The 20,532-nt window shown below is 41.3% G+C and overlaps 1 protein-coding gene across 1 annotated transcript in view; it reads left to right on the top strand.

Moving 5' to 3' along the window:
* WWC1 (WW and C2 domain containing 1) overlaps positions 1-20,532 on the top strand; it is a 425,359-nt gene that overhangs the window by 373,812 nt on the left and 31,015 nt on the right. Inside the window, exons 19-20 of the mRNA XM_053718574.1 lie at positions 1,051-1,215; positions 19,325-19,417. Coding sequence (XP_053574549.1) covers positions 1,051-1,215; positions 19,325-19,417 — 258 coding nt within the window. The remainder of the gene's footprint in view (positions 1-1,050; positions 1,216-19,324; positions 19,418-20,532) is intronic.

The following is a 20,532-nucleotide window of genomic DNA, read 5'->3' as shown; positions in this document are numbered from 1 at the left end:
TTATGCACTGTACACGTTGGTTTTCAGCTCTGCCTGAGAATGCATTAAAATTCTACATTACAACCTCTGACTTCAAACATCAACAAATAATAAGGCTGACTGTTCTCCTCTAATAGAGCTGCATTGTTATTATATTATAACTATTAATTTCATTGCAATAATGACAGAAATTAAGGGCAAAACTCTTCTGCACCAAAATACTCTTATGCCCTTAAATAACTGTAACCCAAGAAGGGATGTTTTATATGATAAAAATTCACAGCACTGTGCTGTGCTATGCAAGAGGACCAGCACATAAAGTAGAAATATACACAGAATTTATAGGCTTGATTCTCCCTAAACTTACTAAACATGCCTCAGATGTGAATACAATTAATTACAGGACAATCATTTTTTTTATTTACAATGTAACTGAATGTTGTGTTTCCTTCTGTATGACTGTACAGTGTGAAATTATACTGTATTTCTTATGTTTCATAGAAATAGCACATTTCGATTTGGTGATTCTAAACTTCATTATAGGACAGATAGAGACATTTCTGTAGGATAGACAGACAGACGGACAGATAGATAGATAGATAGATAGACAGACAGATTTTGACCGGAATATCCCTTTAAGGTAGCTAAAACATATTTTAAATAGATGAATATATTTTTAAAAAGTATTTTTTTTTTTTCAATTACTCTTTAGATTAAACAAATAAATGTTTCCTTTTGAGTTGGGGAGGTTACAAATGCACCTTTTTTAACCTTTATAACTACATTTTTGTGCTTTATTCTGATTAACAACAAAGATAACAATTCTCTGTTGTGGGAGGTAAAAATTTTGAGCTTCAGGGGTATTAACAGAAGCATTTGAAGATTGTGATCACTCGAAATGATCTGCTAAAGTGAAGTGTAAGATTGTGATTAAACCTTGTTTGCAAGAGGGAAACATGAAATAATAACTTCTTGTAAAACATTTTTGCCCCCAAAAATTACAGCTATTTGATTGCACAAAAAATGTAATCACGATGGGAAGTCTATTTTACTAAGCTTTTATTTTTTTAGGTGGATAAAGAGACAAACACTGAAGGCCTCACCCAATCTTCTAATGTTGTTCGGCCGAAAGATAAGAGATCAACCAATCCTGTGCAGGCCCAGTTCATGAGAGGAAGTACCATTATACGGTCCAAGACTTTTTCCCCAGGCCCCCAAAGCCAGTACATTTGTCGGGTAAGAATAATATATTACTTTGAAGTAGTAATACATATTATCATATAAGAGGGGCATACTTTAATTGTAATACATTTAATTTGAACTTGTTAGTTGTTACAACTCAATTCCAGCCTATACTCAACTTTAGACCAATCGATAAAGTGAGTCAAAACTTTGGTTCTTCAGTTATTAGTGCCATGACTGATGGAACATTATGGCAGGTTTAAAGGTCATGCCAAAATTAAACTTTTATGATTCAGATAGAGCAGGGGTTTTCAAACCTTTCCCCAGGACTCCCTAACAGGCCAGGTTTTCAGAATGTCTGAACTAGAGCACAGGGAAAATAATCAGCTGATTAGTAAACATGTTTATTTTATCTGCTCTCACCCAAGGTAATCCTAAAAACCTGGCCTGTTAGGGAGACCTGAGGTCAGGAATGAAAAACCCAGGGATATAAATTTACCAAATTACTTCTATTATCAGATTTGCTTTGTTCTTTTGGTATCCTTTTTTTAAAAAGTCTGCTTCCGAGCAACAAATCACTACTGGGAGCTAGCTGAGTACAATAGCTGATTAGCAAATGACAAGTGTCTGCATATAAGTGCAGCCACCAATCATCTGCTGGCACCCAGAAATGCATTCCTGCTCCTGAGCATATTTAGGTATACTCTAAACCAAGGATACCAAAGAAAGAAAATAAAGCAAAATTGTTAATAATTGATTATTTGATAACTGGAAAGTTGCTTAAACTTACATATTTTATATGAATCATGAAAATTTAATTTAGACGTTGCTCTCCCTTTAACCCATTAAAGGCTGAGTCATTTCCATCACCGTGCTGAGCTGTTTTGCAGTTTTCAGATGCTACTCACATTTAAGCCCTCTTGTTATAAACAATAATGCATGTCTGCTCTTTCTGCTAAACTCTATAGTAAAAAGAAATAAAAAAAGGTATCCTGATATAAATAGGGGCTTTTCAGTATAGTTATGTAACTTCGATCTGCACGAAGGGGTTTCCATTAGTTTTTTTTAAAAGAAATGGACATTTATTCACGCCAGGTGATTAGTATTCCCACAGTGAACATCTGGTTATTAAAACTTATATTTGGGCTTCTGGGCTTAAAAACAAGTATCCTGGTGGTCTGTAGGCAATTTTCATGACTTATTTTTTTTTCAATGTGTACTTTTACTTTATACCCCCAAGACACACACCTTTTTGAAAGAGCAAGCAGTGGGTTTCTAGGGCTTAACCCCCCCCCCCCCCCGCATCTAGCTGCCTTAAAGTGACATGAAACCAAAATTCTTTCTTTCATAATTCAGATATATCATACAATTTTAAACAACTTTCCAATGTACTACTATTATATAATCTGTTTCATTCTCTTGGTATCCTTTGTTGAATGAGTAGTAATGCACAACTGGGAGCTAGCCGAAAGCCAATGACAAGTGCCATAAATGTGCAGCCACCAATCATCAACTTCTGAGCCTACCTAAGTGTACTTTTCAACAAAGAAAACAAAACAAAATAGATAATTGGAAAATTATTTAACATTGCATTTCCTATCTAAATCATGAAAGAAAAAAAATTGGATTTTAAGTCCCCTTAACGACCAAGGACGTGCCAGGTACATCCTCATTAGGAGGTCACTTAACGACCAAGGACGTCCTCTAGGGTTTGAAGCTCTGGAAGTGATCCTGAACGCTTCCAGCAGCTTTTAAGGTATTGCAGTGATGCCTTGATATTGAGGAATCACTACAATACCTTTTTCTTCTGTTAAGTGTGATCAGTCCACGGGTCATCATTACTTGTGGGATATTAACTGCTCCCCTACAGGAAGTGCAAGAGGATTCACCCAGCAGAGTTGCTATATAGCTCCTCCCCTCTACGTCACCCCCAGTCATTCTCTTGCACCCAACGACTAGATAGGATGTGTGAGAGGACTATGGTGATATATTTAGTTTTTATATCTTCAATCAAAAGTTTGTTATTTTATAATAGCACCGGAGTGTGTTATTCCTTCTCTGGTAGAATTTGAAGAAGAATCTACCTGAGTTTTTCTATGATTTTAGCCGGAGTAGTTAAGATCATATTGCTGTTTCTCGGCCATCTGAGGAGAGGTAAACTTCAGATCAGGGGACAGCAGGCAGATTAATCTGCAAAGAGGTATGTAGCAGTTTATTATTTTCTGACATGGAATTGATGAGAAAATCCTGCCATACCGTTATAATGTAAACTCAGCCTTGAATGCAGTAGATGTAGCTGATATCAGGCTGTCATGTATGTATATTTTACACTTCAGTTTTCTGGGAAATGGTACTTCTCTGGCTTTTAAACTGTATACATAGACTTAACCTATTTTGCAGGGACTTGCAATAGGTTTTAAATGACAATTAATTATTGAGGTAAAACGTTTTTTTGCTGGCATGTAAAAACGTTTTTTTCTCTGAGGTACTGGGTGAAAAAATGTTTTGGGCACTTTTTTTCCACTTGGCAATAGTTTTGATTTAAATTAGAGCAGTTCACTGATCCCTCTCACTGTTATGTGTGTGGGGGAGGGGCCATTTTGGTGCTTTCACTATGCATCAGAAAAACTCAGTCAGAGGTTCATTTTCTTCCTGCATGATCCGGTTCATCTCTACAGAGTTCAGGGATCTCAAGAGTCTTTTTTGAGGGAAGTAATCATTCACAGCAGAGCTGTGCTGATTGTATTGACTGTGATATAAAAAACGTTTATTTGTGTATTTTTTTCTGCTGCCTGGGTTAGTTATCATTTGCTGAGGGGAACAATCCTTTGCTAAAACTGTATATTCTGACAAAGATTGATGCTATAACTTAATTATTTTATCTGTTATAATATTTTCTGTGCTTCTTAAAGGCACAGTTCGTTTTCATATTATTTGTAAATTACTTTGAAAAGTATTTCCAAGTTGCTGTTTATTTGCTAGTGTGTTAAACATGTCTGATTCAGAGGAATATCTCTGTGCTATATGTGTTAATGCCAAAGTGGAGCCCAATAGAAATTTATGTACTAAATGTATTGGTGCTACTTTAAAAAATAGTCAATCTGTACAAATTGAACATATTTCACCAAACAACGAGGGGAGAGTTATGCCGACTAACTCGCCTCACGTGTCAGTACCTGCATCTCCCGCTCAGGAGGTGCGTGATATTGTAGCGCCGAGTGCATCTGGGCGGCCATTACAAATCACATTACAAGATATGGCTACTGTTATGACTGAAGTTTTGGCTAAACTACCAGAACTAAGAGGTAAACGTGATCACTCTGGGATGAGAACAGAGTGCGCTGATAATGCAAGGGCCATGTCTGATACTGCGTCACAGTTTGCAGAACGTGAAGACGGAGAGCTTCATTCTGTGGGTGACGGTTCTGATCCAAATAAACTGGACTCAGACATTTCAAATTTTAAATTTAAGCTTGAGAACCTCCGTGTGTTACTAGGGGAGGTATTAGCGGCTCTGAATGATTGTAACACAGTTGCAATCCCAGAAAAAATGTGTAGGTTGGATAAATATTTTGCGGTACCGACGAGTACTGACGTTTTTCCTATACCTAAGAGACTTACTGACATTGTTACTAAGGAGTGGGATAGACCCGGTGTGCCTTTCTCACCCCCTCCTATATTCAGAAAAATGTTTCCAATAGACGCCGCCACACGGGACTTATGGCAAATGGTCCCTAAGGTGGAGGGAGCAGTTTCTACTTTAGCTAAGCGTACCACTATCCCAGTGGAGGATAGCTGTGCTTTTTCAGATCCAATGGATAAAAAATTAGAGGGTTACCTTAAGAAAATGTTTGTTCAACAAGGGTTTATATTGCAACCTCTTGCATGTATTGCGCCTGTCACGGCTGCAGCAGCATTTTGGTTTGAGTCTCTGGAAGAGACACTTCAATCATCCACACTAGATGACATCACACACAAACTTAAATTCCTTAAGTTAGCTAATTCATTTATTTCAGATGCCGTAGTACATTTAACTAAACTTGCGGCTAAAAATTCAGGATTCGCCATTCAGGCACGCAGAGCTCTGTGGCTAAAATCCTGGTCAGCTGATGTTACGTCTAAATCTAAATTGCTTAATATTCCTTTCAAAGGGCAGACCTTATTCGGGCCCGGCTTGAAAGAGATTATTGATGACATTACAGAAGGTAAAGGTCATGCCCTGCCTCAGGACAAGGCCAAAGCCAAGGCTAGACAGTCCAATTTTCGTTCCTTTCGTAATTTCAAAGCAGGAGCAGCATCAACTTCCTCTGCACCAAAACAGGAAGGAGCTGTTGCTCGCTACAGACAAGGCTGGAAACCTAACCAGTCCTGGAACAGGGGCAAACAGGCCAGAAAACCTGCTGCTGCCCCTAAGACAGCATGAATTGAGGGCCCCCGATCCGGGACCGGATCTAGTGGGGGGCAGACTTTCCCTCTTCGCCCAGGCTTGGGCAAGAGATGTTCAGGATCCCTGGGCGTTAGAGATCATATCTCAGGGATACCTTCTGGACTTCAAATCCTCTCCCCCAAGAGGGAGATTTCATCTGTCAAGGTTGTCAACAAACCTAACAAAGAAGGAAGCGTTTCTACGCTGCGTACAAGATCTTTTATTAATGGGAGTGATCCATCCAGTTCCGCGGTTGGAACAAGGACAAGGGTTTTACTCAAATCTGTTTGTAGTTCCCAAAAAGAGGGAACCTTCAGGCCAATCTTGGATTTAAAGATCCTAAACAAATTCCTAAGAGTTCCATCGTTCAAGATGGAAACTATTCGAACAATTTTGCCCATGATCCAAGAGGGTCAGTACTTGACCACAGTGGATTTAAAGGATGCTTACCTTCACATACCGATTCACAGAAGTCATTACCGGTATCTAAGGTTTGCCTTTTTAGACAGGCATTACCAGTTTGTAGCTCTTCCATTCGGACTGGCTACGGCTCCAAGAATCTTCACAAAGGTTCTGGGCACTCTTCTGGCGGTACTAAGACCGCGAGGAATTTCAGTAGCTCCGTACTTAGACGACATACTGATACAAGCTTCAAGCTTTCAAACTGCCAAATCTCATACAGAGATAGTACTGGCATTTCTAAGGTCGCATGGATGGAAAGTGAACGAAGAGAAAAGTTCTCTCTTTCCACTCACAAGAGTTCCCTTCCTGGGGACTCTGATAGATTCTGTAGAAATGAAGATTTACCTGACAGAGGACAGGTTAACAAAACTTCAAAATGCATGCCGTGTCCTTCATTCCATTCAAGAGACCAGAAATTCTCTTCTATGGTGGCTTTATCGGCCACATCTGTCCAGGGGAATGCCATTCAGCAGGCCAGACTGGTCAATTGTAACAACAGACGCCAGCCTACTAGGTTGGGGCGCTGTCTGGAATTCTCTGAAGGCTCAGGGACTATGGAATCAGGAGGAGAGTCTTCTTCCAATAAACATTCTGGAATTGAGAGCAGTCCTCAATGCTCTTCTGGCTTGGCCCCAGTTAGCAACTCGGGGGTTCATCAGGTTCCAGTCGGACAACATCACGACTGTAGCTTATATCAACCATCAGGGAGGGACAAGAAGCTCCCTAGCAATGATGGAAGTATCGAAGATAATTCGCTGGGCAGAGTCTCACTCTTGCCACCTGTCTGCAATCCACATCCCGGGAGTGGAGAACTGGGAGGCGGATTTCTTAAGTCGTCAGACTTTTCATCCGGGGGAGTGGGAACTTCATCCAGAGGTCTTTGCCCAAATACTTCCACGTTGGGGCAAACCAGAGATAGATCTCATGGCGTCTCGACAGAACGCCAAGCTTCCGCGCTACGGGTCCAGATCCAGGGATCCGGGAGCGGTCCTGATAGATGCCTTGACAGCACCATGGACCTTCAGGATGGCTTATGTGTTTCCACCTTTCCCGATGCTTCCTCGATTGATTGCCAGAATCAAACAGGAGAAAGCATCAGTGATTCTAATAGCGCCTGCATGGCCACGCAGGACTTGGTATACAGATCTGGTGGACATGTCATTCTGTCCACCTTGGTCGTTACCTCTGAAACAGGACCTTCTGATTCAGGGTCCTTTCAAACATCAAAATCTAACTTCTCTGAAGCTGACTGCTTGGAAATTGAACGCTTGATCTTATCAAAGTGTGGTTTTTCTGAGTCAGTTATTGATACCTTAATACAGGCTAGGAAGCCTGTCACCAGAAAGATTTACCATAAAATATGGCGTAAATACCTATATTGGTGCGAATCCAAAGGTTACTCTTGGAGTAAGGTTAGGATTCCTAGGATATTGTCTTTTCTACAAGAAGGTTTAGAAAAGGGGTTATCCGCTAGTTCCTTAAAGGGACAGATCTCAGCTCTGTCCATTCTGTTACACAAGCGTCTGTCAGAAGTTCCAGACGTTCAGGCTTTTTGTCAGGCTTTGGCCAGGATTAAACCTGTGTTTAAAGCTGTGGCTCCACCATGGAGTTTAAAACGTTTTACAGGGTGTTCCGTTTGAACCCCTTCATTCCATTGATATAAAGTTGTTATCTTGGAAAGTTCTATTTTTAATGGCTATTTCCTCGGCTCGAAGAGTCTCTGAGTTATCAGCCTTACATTGTGATTCTCCTTATTTGATTTTTCACTCGGATAAGGTAGTTCTGCGTACTAAGCCTGGGTTCTTACCTAAGGTAGTCACTAACAGGAATATCAATCAGGAGATTGTTGTTCCATCCTTGTGCCCAAATCCTTCTTCGAGGAAGGAACGTCTTTTGCACAATCTGGATGTAGTTCGTGCCCTTAAATTTTATTTACAGGCAACTAAAGATTTTCGACAAACGTCTTCCCTGTTTGTCGTTTACTCTGGTCAGAGGAGAGGTCAAAAAGCTTCTGCTACCTCTCTCTCTTTTTGGCTTCGTAGCATAATTCGTTTAGCTTATGAGACTGCTGGACAGCAGCCTCCTGAAAGAATTACAGCTCATTCCACTAGAGCTGTGGCTTCCACTTGGGCCTTTAAGAATGAGGCCTCTGTTGAACAGATTTGCAAGGCTGCAACTTGGTCTTCGCTTCATACTTTTTCCAAATTTTACAAATTTGACACTTTTGCTTCCTCGGAGGCTATTTTTGGGAGAAAGGTTCTTCAGGCAGTGGTTCCTTCTGTATAAAGAGCCTGCCTATCCCTCCCGTCATCCGTGTACTTTTGCTTTGGTATTGGTATCCCACAAGTAATGATGACCCGTGGACTGATCACACTTAACAGAAGAAAACATAATTTATGCTTACCTGATAAATTCCTTTCTTCTGTAGTGTGATCAGTCCACGGCCCGCCCTGTTTTTTAAGGCAGGTAAATATTTTTTAAATTATACTCCAGTCACCACTACACCCTTGGCTTCTCCTTTCTCGTTGGTCCTTGGTCGAATGACTGGAGGTGACGTAGAGGGGAGGAGCTATATAGCAACTCTGCTGGGTGAATCCTCTTGCACTTCCTGTAGGGGAGCAGTTAATATCCCACAAGTAATGATGACCCGTGGACTGATCACACTACAGAAGAAAGGAATTTATCAGGTAAGCATAAATTATGTTTTTGGCACACTCTGTAGCCCTCTCTGCATCGGCCAGCGATGGTGCCGATCGTTAGTGGGTGGGAGCAGCTGCAGGGAGGCGGGTGGGCAACCCATCACTGGCAATGTTCCCGGAAATGATTGCCGGATGCGGAGCATGCACAGGGTGCGCGCGTGTACCCGCGATCGTGCAGTTTTTTATTTTGAAGTGGTGGGAGAGGGTGATGGGTGGCGGTTGTGGGTGGTAGAGGATGGGGGAAATAATTTTTAAAAATAGGTCTGGGAGGGGAAGGGAGTAGGATTTGGAGGGGGGGTCAGCTACACTACAGCTGACAGTACCCAAAATGGTGGAAAAAAGATAGTGGGGGGAGGGTTAGAGAGCTCTTGGGGAGGTTCAATGAGGTTGGTGGCTAAGGGGGGATCCTACACAGCAGAATATATATTTTATTTAAAAAAAAGAGAAAAAGCCTTTCTTTTGCAAGATGTACCGAGTCCACGGATTCATCCTTACTTGTGGGATATTATCCTTCCTAACAGGAAGTGGCAAAGAGAGCACCACAGCAGAGCTGTCTATATAGCTCCCCCCTTAACTCCACCCCCCAGTCATTCTCTTTGCCGGCTCTAAGCAGGAAGGGTAAAGTGAAAGAGGTGTTAAACTGTTAGTTTTATTTTGTCTTCAATCAAGAGTTTGTTGTTTTTAAATGGTACCGGTGTTGCACTATTTACTCTCAGGCAGGACATAGATGAAGATTTCTGCCTGGAGGATGATGATCTTAGCATTTGTAACTAAGGTCCACTGCTGTTCCCACAGAAGCTGAGGAGTACAGGAAAACTTCAGTGTGAGGAACGGTTTCTTGCTATACAGCAATGAGGTATGTTCAGTCATTTTTTCTGCAGAGACTGTGTTAACTCAGAAAGGCTGACAGTATCCCCATTAGGGGAAGGGTAAGCAGTAATCCTAGTGTTATTAAGAGAGGCTTTACTAGCTTGCATAAAGGGCTAATTTTTTGGGGCACTTAGTTTGTATATGAGAGATTGGACAAACATTTGTGTGCTCTGGGAGTAACGTTATTATTTTGATGGGACATTTGTTTTAGGGTTCATTTGGCTTATTTGGGGTTTTTATAACCCACATGGCTTGCAAACAAGGTTTGTTGGATTTGGTGTAGGCCCCAGCAACATCGAGTGCGGTGGGCGGGGCCTATTTTCGCGCCTCATTTGCACATTTAGTTGTACAGTCAAGCAGCAAGCAGCTTCTCCAGAAGTCCCGATACTCTTCTGGGGCCATAATCGAAGCTTTATCTGCAGAATATTATTCCCTAAGGGCAGGTAGGGCCACAGCAGAGGCAAGGTGCTAACAGGGTTTTTTTTTCCCGGTATTAGACATTTATCAATCCGGTTTTTTCATTTGGGGGTTTATTGCTTATTTACTTGTGGTGCAATCCTTCTAAAGCTTAGTGGGTACACTGTTAAAATTTTGTAAAATTTTAAGCAATTTTAAGCAGTTTTGCAGTTTGTGTATGCCTTTTTTTCTCTTAAAGGCACAGTACCGTTTTTGCAAATTGTGTTTTTTTCATTAAATAAAGTGTTTTCCAAGCTTGCTTGCCTCATTACTAGCCTGTTAAACATGTCTGACATTGAGGAAACTCATTGCTCAATTTGTTTAGAAGCCATTGTGGAACCCCCTCTTAGAATGTGTCCCACTTGTACTGATATGTCTATAAATTGCAAACAGCATATTTTGACTTATAAAAGTTTGGCATTAGATGATTCTCAGACAGAGGGAAATCAGGTTTTGCCATCTAGTTCTCCCCAAGTGTCAAAACCAGTAACGCCCGCACAAGCGATGCCAAGTACTTCTAGTGCGTCTAATTCTCTCACCTTGCAAGATATGGCCTCAGTTATGAATACTACCCTCACAGAGGTTTTATCTAAACTGCCAGGGTTGCAAGGGAAGCGCTGTAGCTCTGGGTTAAGAACAAATGCTGAGCCTTCTGACGCTTTAGTAGCCGATATTCCCTCACAATGTTCTGAGGTAGGGATGAGGGATTTGCTATCTGAGGGAGAGATTTCTGATTCAGGAAAGATGTTCCCTCAGACAGATTCAGATATGACGGCATTTAAATTTAAGCTAGAGCACCTCCGCTTATTGCTCAGGGAGGTTTTAGCAACTCTGGATGATTGTGACCCTATTGTAGTTCCAGAGAAATTGTGTAAAATGGACAAATATTTAGAGGTTCCTGTTTACACTGATGTTTTTCCGGTCCCTAAGAGGATTTCGGACATTGTTACTAGGGAGTGGGATAGACCAGGTATTCTGTTCGCTCCCCCTCCTGTTTTTAAGAAAATGTTTCCCATATCTGACACCATAAAGGACTCATGGCAGACGGTCCCTAAGGTGGAGGGAGCTATTTCTACTCTGGCTAAGCGTACAACTATACCTATTGAAGACAGTTGTGCTTTCATTGATCCTATGGATAAAAAATTAGAGGGTCTCCTAAAGAAAATTTTTGTTCATCAAGGTTTTCTTCTTCAACCTATAGCGTGCATTGTTCCTGTAACCACTGCAGCTGCCTTTTGGTTTGAGGCTTTAGAAGAGGCTCTTCAGGTGGAGACCCCACTAGATGATATTCTGGATAGAATTAAGGCTCTTAAATTAGCTAATTCTTTTATTACAGACGCCGCTTTTCATCTTGCTAAATTAGCGGCAAAGAATTCAGGTTTTGCCATTTTAGCGAGTAGAGCGTTATGGCTTAAGTCCTGGTCGGCTGATGTGCTTTTGACCATCCCTTTCAAAGGTAAGACCCTATTTGGGCCTGCACTGAAAGAGATCATTTCAGACATTACTGGAGGGAAGGGTCATGCCCTCCCTCAATATAAGTCAAATAAGACAAGGACCAAACAAAATAATTTTCGTTCCTTTCGAAACTTCAAGAGTGGTCCCACTTCCTCTTCCTCTGCTGCAAAGCAAGAGGGAAACTTTGCTCAATCCAAGCCAACCTGGAAAACCTAACCAGGCTTGGAACAAGGGTAAACAGGCCAAAAAACCTGCTGCTGCCACTAAGTCAGCATGAAGGGGTAGCCCCCGATCCGGGACTGGATCTAGTAGGGGGCAGACTCTCTCTCTTTGCTCAGTCCTGTCCTGGGCAAGAGACATTCAGGATTCCTGGGCAGTAGAAATTGTAATGAAAAAACAAGTACTGTGGGCGCCCTTTAAGGCGCCCACAGTACTTGTTTTTTCACTTCAATATTCCTTTTGCTAGTTTGTAGGGAACTAGTATCCATCTGTGGTGCTCGTCCTTGCTGTTGGATTTATAGCGCAAGAAGTTTAATCTCTTTTCCAAAGTAGAAATTGTAACCCAGGGATACCTTCTAGATTTCAAGGATTCTCCTCCAAGGGGGAGGTTCCATCTTTCTCAATTGTCTGTAAACCAGACAAAAAGAGAGGCATTCTTACGCTGTGTAGAAGACCTTTTTACCATGGGAGTGATCTGTCCAGTCCCAAAAGCAGAGCAGGGGCAGGGGTTCTACTCCAATCTGTTTGTGGTTCCCAAGAAAGAGGGAACTTTCAGACCAATTCTAGATCTCAAGATCCTAAACCAATTCCTAGGAGTCCCATCTTTCAAGATGGAGACCATTCGGACTATCTTACCATTGATCCAGGAGGGTCAATATATGACCACCATGGACTTAAAGGATGCGTATCTACACATTGCTATCCACAAAGATCATCACCAGTTCCTCAGGTTCGCCTTTCTGGACAAGCATTATCAGTTTGTGGCTCTTCCCTTCGGGTTGGCCACGGCGCCACGAATCTTCACAAAGGTGCTAGGGTCCCTTCTGGCTGTTTTAAGGCCGCGGGGCATAGCAGTGGCGCCTTATTTAGACAACATTCCATTCAAGCGTCGACTTTCCAACTAGCCAAGTCCCACACGGACTTAGTGTTGGCTTTTCTAAGAGCTCACGGGTGGAAGGTGAACGTAAAAAAGAGTTCTCTTTCCCCCCTCACAAGGGTTTCATTTCTAGGGACTCTGATAGACTCGGTGGAAATATTTCTGACGGAGGTCAGGAAATCAAAGATTTTGTCCACCTGCCGAGCTCTTCATTCCATTCCTCGGCCGTCAGTGGCTCAGTGTATGGAGGTAATCGGTCTAATGGTAGCGGCAATGGACATAGTTCCGTTTGCTCGCTTGCATCTCAGACCACTGCAACTATGCATGCTCAATCAGTGGAATGGGGATTATGCAGATTTATCTCCTCAGATAAATCTGGATCAAGAGACCAGAGACTCTCTTCTTTGGTGGTTGTCACAGGATCATCTGTCCCAGGAAATGTGTTTCCGCAGGCCAGATTGGGTTATAGTGACGACAGACGCCAGCCTTCTGGGCTGGGGTGCAGTCTGGAATTTCCTGAAAGCACAGGGTTTGTGGACTCGGGAGGAGGCTCTCCTACCGATAAATATTCTGGAATTAAGAGCAATATTCAATGCTCTCCAGGCATGGCCTCAGCTGGCTTTGGCCAGATTCATCAGGTTTCAGTCGGACAATATCACGACTGTGGCCTATATCAATCATCAGGGCGGAACAAAGAGTTCCTTGGCGATGACAGAAGTCTCAAGGATAATCCAATGGGCATAGGATCACTCTTGCCATCTGTCAGCGATCTATATCCCAGGAGTAGAGAACTGGGAGGCAGATTTTCTAAGTCGTCAGACTTTTCATCTGGGGGAGTGGGAACTCCATCCGGAGGTGTTTGCTCAACTGGTTTGGCTACGGGGCACACTAGAATTGGATCTGATGGCGTCTCGTCAGAACGCAAAACTTCCTTGTTACGGATCCAGGTCAAGGGATCCTCAGGCAGTACTGATAGATGCTCTAGCAGTACCCTGGTTGTTCACCCTGGCTTATGTGTTTCCACCATTTCCTCTCCTTCCTCGTTTGATTGCCAGAATCAAACAGGAGAGAGCTTTGTTGATCTTGATAGCTCCTGCGTGGCCACACAGGACTTGGTATGCAGACCTGGTGGACATGTCATCTCTGCCACCATGGACTCTGCCACTGAGACGGGACCTTCTGATTCAAGGTCCATTCAAGCATCCAAATCTAATTTTTCTGCAACTGACTGCTTGGAGATTGAACGCTTGATTCTATCAAAGCGGGGTTTCTCTGAGTTGGTCATAGATACCTTGATTCAAGCTCGAAAGCCTGTTACCAGGAAAATCTATCATAAGATATGGCGTAAATATCTTTTTTGGTGCGAATCCAAAGGCTGCTCCTGGAGTAAAATCAGGATTCCTAGGATTTTGTCTTTTCTCCAAGAGGGATTGGAGAAAGGATTATCAGCTAGTTCCCTAAAAGGACAGATATCTGCTCTGACTATTCTGTTGCACAAGCGTCTAGCAGATATTCCAGACGTTCTGGCTTTTTGTCAGGCTTTAGCTAGAATTAAGCCTGTGTTTAAACCTGTTGCTCCGCCATGGAGTCTAAATTTAGTTCTGAAAGTTCTTCAGGGGGTTCCGTTTGAGCCCATGCATTCCATAGATATTAAGCTTTTATCTTGGAAAGTTATGTTCCTAGTTGCTATCTCTTCAGCTCGAAGAGTTTCTGAAGTATCTGCATTACAAAGTGATTCGCCTTATCTTGTTTTCCATGCTGATACGGTGGTTTTGCGTACCAAGCCTGGGTTCCTACCTAAGTTTGTTACTAACAGGAATATCAATCAGGAAATTGTTGTTCCTTCTCTGTGTCCTAATCCTTCTTCTAAGAAGGAATGTCTGTTGCACAACTTGGACGTGGTTCGTGCTTTGAAATTTTATTTGCAGGCAACCAAAGATTTTCGTCAAACATCTTCTTTGTTTGTTGTCTATTCTGGAAAGCGTAGGGGTCAAAAGGCTACGGCGACTTCTCTTTCTTTTTGGCTGAAAAGCATCATCCGTTTGGCTTATGAGACTGCTGGACAGCAGCCTCCTGAAAGGATTACAGCTCATTCTTCTAGAGCGGTAGCTTCCACATGCTTTTAAAAATGATGCTTCTGTTGAACAGATTTGTAAGGCTGCGACTTGGTCTTCGCTCCATACCTTTTCAAAATTTTACAAATTTTATACTTTTGCTTCTTCGGAGGCTATTTTTGGGAGAAAGGTTTTGCAAGCAGTGGTGCCTTCCGTTTAGGTTCCTGTCTTGTCCCTCCCTTCATCCTTGTCCTAAAGCTTTGGTATTGGTATCCCACAAGTAAGGATGAATCCGTGGACTCGGTACATCATGCAAAAGAAAACAAAATTTATGCTTACCTGATAAATTTCTTTCTTTTGCGATGTACCGAGTCCACGGCCCGCCCTGTCTATTCAAGACAGGTGGTATTTTTTTATTAAAAACTTCAGTCACCTCTGCACCTTATAGTTTCTCCTTTTTCTTCCTTGGCCTTCGTCGAATGACTGGGGGTGGAGTTAAGGGGGGAGCTATGTAGACAGCTCTGCTGTGGTGCTCTCTTTGCCACTTCCTGTTAGGAAGGATAATATCCCACAAGTAAGGATGAATCCGTGGACTCCTACCGATAAATATTCTGGAATTAAGAGCAATATTCAATGCTCTCCAGGCATGGCCTCAGCTGGCTTTGGCCAGATTCATCAGGTTTCAGTCGGACAATATCACGACTGTGGCCTATATCAATCATCAGGGCGGAACAAAGAGTTCCTTGGCGATGACAGAAGTCTCAAGGATAATCCAATGGGCATAGGATCACTCTTGCCATCTGTCAGCGATCTATATCCCAGGAGTAGAGAACTGGGAGGCAGATTTTCTAAGTCGTCAGACTTTTCATCTGGGGGAGTGGGAACTCCATCCGGAGGTGTTTGCTCAACTGGTTTGGCTACGGGGCACACTAGAATTGGATCTGATGGCGTCTCGTCAGAACGCCAAACTTCCTTGTTACGGATCCAGGTCAAGGGATCCTCAGGCAGTACTGATAGATGCTCTAGCAGTACCCTGGTTGTTCACCCTGGCTTATGTGTTTCCACCATTTCCTCTCCTTCCTCGTTTGATTGCCAGAATCAAACAGGAGAGAGCTTTGTTGATCTTGATAGCTCCTGCGTGGCCACACAGGACTTGGTATGCAGACCTGGTGGACATGTCATCTCTGCCACCATGGACTCTGCCACTGAGACGGGACCTTCTGATTCAAGGTCCATTCAAGCATCCAAATCTAATTTTTCTGCAACTGACTGCTTGGAGATTGAACGCTTGATTCTATCAAAGCGGGGTTTCTCTGAGTTGGTCATAGATACCTTGATTCAAGCTCGAAAGCCTGTTACCAGGAAAATCTATCATAAGATATGGCGTAAATATCTTTTTTGGTGCGAATCCAAAGGCTGCTCCTGGAGTAAAATCAGGATTCCTAGGATTTTGTCTTTTCTCCAAGAGGGATTGGAGAAAGGATTATCAGCTAGTTCCCTAAAAGGACAGATATCTGCTCTGACTATTCTGTTGCACAAGCGTCTAGCAGATATTCCAGACGTTCTGGCTTTTTGTCAGGCTTTAGCTAGAATTAAGCCTGTGTTTAAACCTGTTGCTCCGCCATGGAGTCTAAATTTAGTTCTGAAAGTTCTTCAGGGGGTTCCGTTTGAACCCATGCATTCCATAGATATTAAGCTTTTATCTTGGAAAGTTATGTTCCTAGTTGCTATCTCTTCAGCTCGAAGAGTTTCTGAAGTATCTGCATTACAAAGTGATTCGCCTTATCTTGTTTTCCATGCTGATACGGTGGTTTTGCGTACCAAGCCTGGGTTCCTACCTAAGTTTGTTACTAACAGGAATATCAATCAGGAAATTGTTGTTCCTTCTCTGTGTCCTAATCCTTCTTCTAAGAAGGAATGTCTGTTGCACAACTTGGACGTGGTTCGTGCTTTGAAATTTTATTTGCAGGCAACCAAAGATTTTCGTCAAACATCTTCTTTGTTTGTTGTCTATTCTGGAAAGCGTAGGGGTCAAAAGGCTACGGCGACTTCTCTTTCTTTTTGGCTGAAAAGCATCATCCGTTTGGCTTATGAGACTGCTGGACAGCAGCCTCCTGAAAGGATTACAGCTCATTCTTCTAGAGCGGTAGCTTCCACATGCTTTTAAAAATGATGCTTCTGTTGAACAGATTTGTAAGGCTGCGACTTGGTCTTCGCTCCATACCTTTTCAAAATTTTACAAATTTTATACTTTTGCTTCTTCGGAGGCTATTTTTGGGAGAAAGGTTTTGCAAGCAGTGGTGCCTTCCGTTTAGGTTCCTGTCTTGTCCCTCCCTTCATCCTTGTCCTAAAGCTTTGGTATTGGTATCCCACAAGTAAGGATGAATCCGTGGACTCGGTACATCATGCAAAAGAAAACAAAATTTATGCTTACCTGATAAATTTCTTTCTTTTGCGATGTACCGAGTCCACGGCCCGCCCTGTCTATTCAAGACAGGTGGTATTTTTTTATTAAAAACTTCAGTCACCTCTGCACCTTATAGTTTCTCCTTTTTCTTCCTTGGCCTTCGTCGAATGACTGGGGGTGGAGTTAAGGGGGGAGCTATGTAGACAGCTCTGCTGTGGTGCTCTCTTTGCCACTTCCTGTTAGGAAGGATAATATCCCACAAGTAAGGATGAATCCGTGGACTCGGTACATCGCAAAAGAGAGAAATTTATCAGGTAAGCATAAATTTTGTTTTTATTTTAGTACTGGCAGACTTTCTGTCAGTACTTAAGATGGCGGGGACAATTGTGGGGTGGGGGAGGGATGAGAGTTGTTTGGGAGGGATCAAGGGGTGGAATGTGTCAGGTGGGAGGCTTATCTCTACACTAAAGCTAAAATTAACCCTTCAATCTCCCTACAAGCTACCTAATTAACCCCATCACTGCTGGGCATAATACAAGTGTGTTGCTTAGCGGCCTTCTAATTACCAAAAAGCAACACCAAAGCCATATATGTCTGCTATTTCTGATCAAAGGGGATCGCAGAGAAGCATTTACAACCATTTGTGCCATAATTGCACAAGCTGTTTGTAAATAATTTCAGTGAGAAACCTAAAATTGTGAAAAATGTAACAATTTTTTTTTTATTTGATCGCATTTGGCGGTGAAATGGTGGCATGAAATATACCAAAATGGGCCTATATCAATACTTGGGGGTGTCTACTACACTACACTAAAGCTAAAATTAACCTTACATGCTCCCTACAAGCTCCCTAATCAACCCCTTAACTGCTGGGCATAATACACGTGTGGTGCGCAGCGGCATTTAGCGGCCTTCTAATTACCATAAAGCAATACCAAAGCCGTATATGTCTGCTATTTCTGAACAAAGGGGATCCCAGAGAATTTCAGTGAGAAACCTAAAGTTTGTGAAAAAAATTGTGAAAAAGTGAAAAAAAAATTTATTTGATCGCATTTGGCGGTGAAATGGTGGCATGAAATATACCAAAATGGGCCTAGATCAATACTTTGGGTTGTCTTCTAAAAAAAAATATATACATGTCAAATAATATTCAGGGATTCCTGAAAGATATCAGTGTTCCAATGTAACTAGTGCTAATTTTGAAAAAAAAGTGGTTTGGAAATAGCAAAGTGCTACTTGTATTTATTGCGCTATAACTTGTAAAAAAAAAAGAAAAGAACATGTAAAAATTGGGTATTTCTAAACTTAGAACAAAACTAAGAAACTATTTAACATGGGTGTTTTTTGGTGGTTGTAGATATGTAACAGATTTTGGGGGTCAAATTTAGAAAGTGTGTTTTTTTTTCCTTTTTTTTCTCATATTTTATAATTTTTTTATAGTAAATTATAAGATATGATGAAAATAATGGTGTCTTTAGAAAGTCCATTTAATGGAGAGAAAAACGGTATATAATATGTGTGGGTACAGTAAATGAGTAAGAGGAAAATTACAGCTAAACACAAACACAGCAAAAATTTAAAAATAGCCTTGGTCCCAAACGGACAGAAAATGGAAAAGTAGTAGTGTAGTGTAGTGGTCATTAAGGGGTTAAAGGGACATTAAACCCAACAAATTTCTTTCATGATTCAGATAGAGAATACAATTTTTAAAAAGTTTCAAATTTACTTCTATTATCAAATTTATTTCATTCTCATGATATTCTTTTGTTGAAGAGATACCTCGGTAGGTAGCGTGCACATGCCTGAAGCACTACATGACAGGAAATAGTACTGCCATCTAGTGCTCCTGCTAATGTATAACATTGTTGCAAAACTGCTGCTATATAGTGCTGTAGACACGTGCACACTCTTGAGCTTACATTTCTGATTTTCAACAAAGGATAACAAGAAAACGAAGAAAATATAATAGAAGTAAATTAGAAAGTTGTATAAAATTTTATGTTCTAACTGAATCATGAAAGAAAAACATGTGGGTTTTATTTCCCTTTAAGCCCTGTGGTCCTGCCTGGCACATTATATTTTAACAAATCTATATGTAAACAAGTATAGTATAGCCAACTTGTGAAAAGGCAGATATTATTTTCTGAAATAGTGTATAGTTGTTCCCTTATTCATTATTGTATGATGTTTTTATGCTAGCTAAAAAGAAATGACTCTTGACAATTTTGTATTTTCTAGCTGAACCGCAGTGACAGCGACAGCTCAACTCTATCCAAAAAGCCACCATTTGTAAGGAATGCAATGGAAAGACGCAGTGTTAGAGTCAAGCGGGTAAATATTGTGTCTGTTGTGCAGAATAAAAGATTTAGATTAAATTTATGTTGCTATTAAAGTCAAACGTTTTCTGTTATGTTTATAAAAGATCTGCAATTATCCCTATATTTGTTTAATTAAAAAAAGATGTTTAAATTGGTATTGAAATAGGACATACATGTTTGAGCACAACTATTATCAGCTTGACAGCTGTCCTCCATTTAAAGGGACAGTCAGTCTACACCTTAGTCATCTTTAAGTCTTACTTTAGATTAAACTGCAAATATCCTCTGCACCCCTTTCTATATCATGCAGCAGGGACAGTAAAAAAAGTTATTTTAAAATGACATGGCTGCCAAGCCCTGCCCACTGGTGACATCACAATCTAGGCTGCATCTATGTATTCTGCTAAATAGCATTGACAGTCTGTTGAATCCAGTTCACCAAAAGGTTAGAAAAACAGCACACCTTCTCTGTTTGCAGTGGGGCACGGAATAAAGGACTTGCCAGGTCCCAGTCAATCCAAATATAAAGAATATTCCAGTCTCCAATTTCTTTAACAGACCTTTATTTCATATAGGGTCCTGAGTAGAAATTACAACGTTTCAAGCCTCAACAGGCTCTTAATCATGTATGATACATGATTAAGAGCCTGTTGAGGCTTGAAACGTTGTAATTTCTACTCAGGACCCTATATGAAATAAAGGTCTTTTAAAGAAATTGGAGGCTGGAATATTCTTTATATTTAGTCTGTTGAATCCAATTAGTGATTCAGAAATAAAGGTAATCCAGCACTCAGGATAAATGCACGTCACCCAAGGGCTACTGCCAACATAGCCCCAAACAGGCAAATCAAAAAAGGAGTAGTGGATGACAGCAAACAAAATATTTATTATATTTTTATATTTTACATAGACAGATGTAAAATAGTCATGCTATACCAAACATTCTCATTTTGTGACTTATATATATATTCATATCACTAGATGGCACCAAAAATGCATTAACTCTTTCATTACTTGTCAATCTATATACAAATAATATTTAAATATACATAGTTCTAGTGGTTCACCTCCTCTACGTGGTTTCTCTATGTGATCATTTATTTAGAAGTGTAGCTGGCTTATTGTATG

This window comes from Bombina bombina, chromosome 6 (assembly GCF_027579735.1).
Source record: "Bombina bombina isolate aBomBom1 chromosome 6, aBomBom1.pri, whole genome shotgun sequence".
Taxonomy (NCBI): domain Eukaryota; kingdom Metazoa; phylum Chordata; class Amphibia; order Anura; family Bombinatoridae; genus Bombina; species Bombina bombina.
This window is presented reverse-complemented; position numbering and strand designations above follow the sequence as displayed.